The sequence below is a fragment of the Microtus ochrogaster genome, chromosome 4, assembly GCF_000317375.1.
Source record: "Microtus ochrogaster isolate Prairie Vole_2 chromosome 4, MicOch1.0, whole genome shotgun sequence".
Taxonomy (NCBI): Eukaryota; Metazoa; Chordata; class Mammalia; order Rodentia; family Cricetidae; genus Microtus; species Microtus ochrogaster.
The window spans coordinates 32,593,799-32,600,648 of record NC_022011.1 but is presented as its reverse complement, the minus strand read 5'-3'; the positions used below and the strand labels follow the sequence as shown (position 1 = coordinate 32,600,648).

Below are 6,850 nucleotides of genomic sequence, written 5' to 3'. Positions count from 1 at the left end.
TTGAAGGCAAGCCCAGCGACCTTAGTTTGACCCCTGGAATCCACACAGTGGCTTTCCTGAAAGATGTCCTCTGACCCAAAAGTGTGCACATGCACAAAAACAAAATAGAATACAGTGGAAGACACCTGACATTAACTCCCTGGCTTCTGCTACACACATGCATACACACACTTGCACGCACACACACACACACACACACACACACACACACACACACACACACACGGGGCCTAATGGCGTAGTTCAGCAATGGAGCACCTCTCCAGCAGGTACAAGCAGTCTTTAATCCCTGGCATGGCTAAATAAATAAATAAATGAAGCAAGCAAGCACTGGCACTTCCCACGGGTGTCAAAATATTTGGTTGACTGTTGCATAATTGTGTCTGGTTTTTTCATGTAGTCCTTATCAGTGCTGAATTAATTCTGTAGCGATGTCTATTCATCTTGAGGCGTTATTTTCTGGCAGGGACTTGAATATGCTCACCACCTTGAGTACACACCAGAATGTAGGGTCTACCTTTAAATCCTGTGGCTGGCATTGACCAGGTTGTCCAGACACAAAGGGCCCTAGGCTGTTTCCTAACTCACTAAGGGATCCTTTTTCCCTCAGCATCCTCCTTCCTTGGAAAGAAGTACTTTAAGATGACTTCGGTGCCTCAGTTGCTTTGAAATGCTTCCCGTTGCTCTCTCAACTCCCCTGGCCATTCTGCTAGGTCTTCTGCAGAGGCAGTAAGGCGGTGGGTGAAAAAGAATTCAGGTCGGGTTGTGAAAGGCAGGTCTTATGTTTTCCACCCCTCCCCTCCCTCTCCCTCCCTCCCAGGCCACATCAGACTCTTCATTGCTTAACAGGCAGATGATGAAAAACTGCCTAGGGTTTGGGAAGGTGGCTGAGACACGGAATGCCTGGGGAATTGTGGGCAGGTGGGTAGGTGGTCTCCAGGGTGCCCTCAGATCTCACTACCTAACTTACAGCTTCTCACTGGCTGACTGGGTCTAACACCAACTTCCCAGATTGATTTTGGGGTGGCCTCCATGTACAGTGGCAGAAAGCCCCCAAAGATAGAGGGTATCTTTATAGTAGGCATCTGGAGCCCCTGAAACATTATGGTCCTACTGGATTAACTCAGAATCATTCAGTCCCTTTATAATTAAACTCAGTAGCCATGGGCATTAAAGTTATGGATACTGGCTCTCTGCAGTTGAGCAGAATTAGAATTTCCTCATCTTGAATCTGAGCTGATCTTTTGCTAAGGTTTAAGTCTTCCTGGAAGGGCAAAGCCTGTCTCTGACTCGTCTCTTTAAGATGTAGTTTTACTTATTCTTACTAAAGTTGGCAAAGAGTTCCCGAGATTCAACATCTCTCTCTAACTCCTAAACACGTCGCTTTTCTTTTTTTCACTGAGTTATTTTAGTGCGTATGCTTGTGTACATTTGTCAAGATGGTCAGATCACTTGCAGGAGTCGGTTCTCTCCTTCCACCAGATGGAGCAGGGTAGTTTAGTCCTTGACATTTCTATTTAGAATTAGTCTAGTGTTCTTGGCTGGACTGAAAGACAAGTTGGTTCATTTCTTTAAGAGTGAACAAAGCGAAACGGGTGTTCTTGACTGCTGAAGTTCGGGAAACTTTGACATCCAGGAGACGGCGAGCAAGCCCCTGTGAATGAGCACTGTGTGCGGTTCTGGCTGCCGCCAGCACTCCCAGTCGTCACTCCCACGCTGGGCACAGGGAGTCCCGGGATTCGGTGCTGGAACTGGGCCCTTCGGTTCATAGATGCGGTTTCAGTGGCTGGTCAGAGTTAAGCCGGCGAGGTCAGACCCGGCCATCCAGGAGCATGGACAGGGAGGAGAGCGGGAGCCTGAAGGAAAACCGCTAGGGATTGGGGTGCAGAATGGGTGGTCGGGGCAGATCTGGTCGGGTGGGCCTGGCGTTGAAAATGGGGTTCAGAGGGGAGGGAAGGTGACCCGCTGGAGGTGGGGTGCACGGGGCTGGAGTACTCCTGGAGAAGTGGTGAAGAAGGGGGAACTGACTGCATGAGGGAGTTGGTTCACAGAGCTGAGACTTAAGGTGACCTGGGGGAGGGGGGTTGGTCTGGGACGCAAATGGGTGGGAATGGAGCTGGAGGCCAGCGGACCTTCAGGGCGCCACCTCACAGCAGCAGGGAGCCGAGGAGGGGGGCGGGACCCGAGGAGGGGCGGAGACCAGGGGGCCGGGCAGCGGGCGGGACTCTGGCGGGCGGGAAGTGGGTGGGGACCCGCGGGGCTCCCGGGACTTCGGCTGAGCTGCGCGCGCCTGTGTCCGCGCGGCAGCGAGATGAGCGGGGCAGGGTCTGCGGGCACGGCCGGGGGACTGCGGGTAGAGGGGCTGCCACCGCTACCCAAAAGCCTGAGCGGGCTGCTGCACTCGGCGGCGGGCGGCGCGGCGGGCGGCTGGCGACACCTGGAGCGGCTGTACGCGCAGAAGTCGCGCATCCAGGACGAGCTGAGCCGAGGGGGCGCGGGCGGCGGCGGGGCGCGGGCTGCGGGGACCCGGACCAAGCCCCCCAACCTGGACGCCGCGCTGGCGCTGTTGCGCAAGGAGATGGTAAGGACCAGGCGCCGTGGGTCCCGTCGGGGGACGGTCCCCTCTGGTCCCTGGAAACCCTTGCTTCCCTCTCGGACTTCCCTCGGCTGGGCATCCACGCGCAGGGCAGCCTTAGATGCTGGGGTTCTCCTGGGCCAGGCCAGGGCGCGGCGTGGTCTGCCTGCCTGGTCTCAGGAGGAACAGGCTTCCTGCGAGCCTGCGGGTCGGTGTGGACAACAGATGGATGGCCGGGCCCCTCCCCGGCTGCCCGCCAGGAATCCGATTACCGGCACGGAAGCCGTGCTCCGGCCGGGTGAAGTCCTTACGTCTGGTCTCAAACAATGGGGTTTAGTTTTTCTCCGTCCTGAGAAGTGCAGTAGGTGTTCCTGGACCAGGACGTGCGATTCAGGGTGACGCCAGGACAGGGATTTGGGCCGCAGGGAGCCCTGTCCCAGCTTGCTTCCTGTGGCAGGCCAGGTAGGGTGGGACAGAGGCATCCACTCAAGACTCTGCCCTCTTTCCTTTCTGAGAGTCCAAGATTCACGGGGCCAGGTAAACACTAAAGAAATCTAAGAAAACTTTTTATTCTAAGAGTAAGTTTGCCGAAGTAAGCTAGAGGAGTCGACTCCTTCAATGTCTAGTGCATTTGACATATGGTTTAGAAAATTCCTCTTCTGCCTTCTTCTTAAAGGAGCATAATCTGCCCTGCATACTAAGACTTAGTTGAATCCACTATCCATTCTTTTGGGTTTTCGAGACAAGGTTCCTCTGTATAGTTTTGCCTGTCCTGAAACTCACTCTGTAGACCAGGCTGGCCTTGGACTCACAAGGTTCGGCCTGCCTCTGCCTCCTAAATGCTGGGATTAAAGGCGTGCACCATCATCGCCCGACCACTAGACAATCTTAACACTTTTTCACCACGGAAATGATGTCTAATTCTCCCTGAAAAGATTTCCCTGATTTCTTACGGAGCTTCAGAGTTCCAGACTACCCACTTTTCTTTGTTAATAACCACTATCCCAAGTCTACCACGTCCATAAATTGCATTTGATTAGACACACCCATACCTAGTGTGTTTACGACCTGAACTTGGACATAACGTGAACCTCTGGGTGAAATAAGAAGACTGGCCCCCAGGTGTTTGGATTTTTTTGTTTGTTATTTTTCTTGCATAAGATGCAGGGCGCAGGGTGTCTCCTGGCTGTGAGGCTGTGCTCTAGAAACACTCTAGGGAAGCTTGGGAGCCCGGCTGCATTCCCGAAGGGATTTCCCAGGTCCCTCCTGGTGTGACTAAGGTTCAGAACCTTATAATTATGCCTTGGGCGGGAGCTCTGAAGCTCAACTGTAGGAAATGAGCGGCTGTCGGTCTGCCTGACAACAGTGTTAAAGGTAGGGTTTGGCTGCAGGCCCTGACAGGCCCTCTCAGGAACCCATCCCTGGATTTTCAGTCAGTCTCAGAGGTCAAGAGCCTTACTGACCTGGGGGAACGCTGAGGGTTCTGTGACAACTCATGTCTTGCTTGACAAGAATGGGCTTTCATTCCAGAGCCTTCTGCAGAATGTCTGTGTTGATCTATTTGATTTGAAGGCCTGAGGTCAAATCCGTGGTGGGGATATAATTCCTTGTCAGGGCAGACTGAATAATGCCTGAGGGAAAAAAGCCCCATATGAGCATAGAAAGAAGAAGTGCCTCCCCCCCCCCCCATTGAGCATGCAAAGAGGGAGTCCTCCAGACTGAGGAGAACTTCTTTTGGGGCTGCAGAGTCAGAGGTGTGAAGGCCTCAAGTGAGCAGAAAGGAGAGCAGTGAGCCTCCAGCTTGACTTACAGGAGTTTGAACTAAAGACAATTAGGAGGGTGGCCCTGTGGCTACCGGAAGCCTGGGTCACAGACAGGTCATCAGCAGGACTGGGGACTTTGAGATGAGCAACAGGGACTGGAGGCTCCTGGAAAATGTCCTAGGTGCCCCTGGGAGGGATGGGTAGAGTGGAAGCCAGTTTATTGGCAACAAATCCCCCTAAATCACAAGAATGGCTAATGGGTTCTCAGAGCTGATAAGGAAAAAGTGAATCAGAGATGACCCAGGGTTTTTGTTTGTTTACTAATGGAATATTTTGAAAGACAGCAATTAAAAACCACAGCCCTAAAGCTGGGCCTCATTGCTCTGACAAAAGCAAGGTAAGGGGGCATTTATCGCTGCTCCCTGTTCCAGGGTACAGTTCCTGGCGGTGAGGAAAGCATGCTGGCAGGGACATGGGGCAGCTGGTGGCATTAGTCTGACTCAGGATGCAAAGAGCTGAGTGCTGGTCCTCAGCTTGGTTTCCTCCTTTCTCTCCAGCAGGGGATCCAGGGCCATGGCGAAATACTACTACACGTGGGTAGGATGGGTCTTCCCAGCTAAAACTAACCCCAATTAGCCCAGTCTAGATGCTCCCTCAGAAGTTTCCAGACGTTTGTCTTCTAGGTGGTTCAAGACCCTGTTGACAGTTGGTTTTAATTGTTCCAAGGTCCTGTGTTCCAGTTCAACACTGAGCAAATCTCCCAATATCACAGTCTAGCACACAGAGAGATCACTGCTAATAGTTTGATATGTGCAAATATTCTGAATGCATGCAAATATTCTTGTTGCATGTGTACCCTGATGTGGTAGGGTGCACCCGTGCTCTCTCTCACCAGGAGGGAAGCTGAGGAAGGAGGATTATAAACTTGAGGGCAGCCTTGGCTACACAACAAGACCCTATCTTAAAAAACAGACAAAAGACAAGTGCTTTCTGCACATTGTCTAAATCCTTGTGTTTTAGCTTCATCTCTGGCTGGGATAAAACCCCCTCAAAAAGCAATTTAGGGAAGAATTTATTCATCTTGCAGTTCCAAGTCACAGCCTGTCGTTTTGGGATGTCAAAGCCATAAGCACCTAAAGCAGTTAGTTAGATCCATAGTTCCAAGCAGGCAGACTGAGGGAATGGGTGTTTGTTCGTGTTCAGCCCCGTTCCGCTGTACTTAACACAGTTCGGGATCCCCTGCCTAGGGAATGGTGTTTGCCCGCAGTGGGCTGGGCGTTAGGTGTTAGTTCCCACAGCAATTAGCATTCAAGGCGATTCTCCATCAGGTCAACCTATTCTAGACAGATTTGAGACTTTCTTCTCAGGGGTTCTAGGTAGTGTCATATTGATAACTTGAACCAACCCTCACACCTTGTAAATTCTTCATGGGAGAGGCACTCTACATATGTTTTATACTATTTTTTTCCTCTTCCTCCTTCTGAATCTTTTTTGTATTGTTTTGTTTTTCAAGACAGGGTTTCCCTGAATAACAGTGCTGGCTGTTTTGGAATTAGCACTGTAGACCAGGCTGGCCTCGAACTCACAGAGATCCACCTGGCTCTACCTCCCGAGTGCTGGGATTAAAGGATTGCGTCACCACCGCCCGGTTTCAGTTTTCTTTATTGAGACAGGGTCTCACTTTATAGCCCTTGGCTGGCCTGGAGCTCAGAGAAATCTACCTGCCTCTGCCTTCTGAGTGCTGGTCTTAAAGACATTCACCACTATTCCCAGCTTATTTTCTTTGTTTATTTTTTTTAAAGTCTCTTTTAGATTTATTTTTACTACTTTTAATTGAATGCATGAGTGTATGTATGCTTGAGACACGAGTGCAAGTCCCTGGGAGGCCAGAAGGAGCTGGGTTTCCAGGTGGACTGAGCTATCTGACCCGGTGCTGGGAGCCAGGACAGTCCGAGTTGTTGATCTCTGCATCGTCTCTCTAGGTCCTAATTATATTTTCAAAATCAGCTGCTAAGAGTTGAACTCCCACGAGTTAAACCCTTGCTGGGTCTCTTGGGCTCCGCAGCTCTGTCTGATCATTGCCCCGTATGATCTGTACACACATGCACACGAACCATGCACACCTGCTTCACCGTGTGCTCTGCAGTTTGGGAGGGTGCGTGCTGAAAGCATGTTTTGATCACTGCATTGTTGGGTCTTCAGGGAATGCATGTGGCAGTGCTGTGTCATTTTGAACCATGCTAAGGGCTCGAAAGAAAGTTTCTCACAGCCTTGTGGGTGTTAGGGGATTTGCTTTGGAGGGTTCATGACATTCCATCAGTAGAGGAGGGTGCCGAACTGTTCAGATCCAGAGTCAGAGGCTGGCAGAGAGCTGGTTGGAATGGAGGGCGCAAGTTTCATTTCAAAGGAGGGACACTAATAAGAGTCAGGGGCATTGTTACACAGACTGGAGAGGGCAGGAGCCCTGTGTGGGCAGAGGCTCAGTCCCTAGCTGGTTATCACTGTGCTCAGT

General features: G+C 51.4%; 1 protein-coding gene across 1 annotated transcript in view; it reads left to right on the top strand.

Annotated features, from left to right (window-relative positions):
• Window positions 1-2,295: 2,295 nt before the first annotated feature.
• Window positions 2,296-6,850, top strand: part of Fam89a (family with sequence similarity 89 member A) — a 15,162-nt gene continuing 10,607 nt past the window's right edge. The window contains exon 1 of the mRNA XM_005345880.2: window positions 2,296-2,581. Within this exon, the coding sequence (XP_005345937.1) occupies window positions 2,312-2,581 (270 nt within the window). The 5' untranslated portion in view covers window positions 2,296-2,311. The remainder of the gene's footprint in view (window positions 2,582-6,850) is intronic.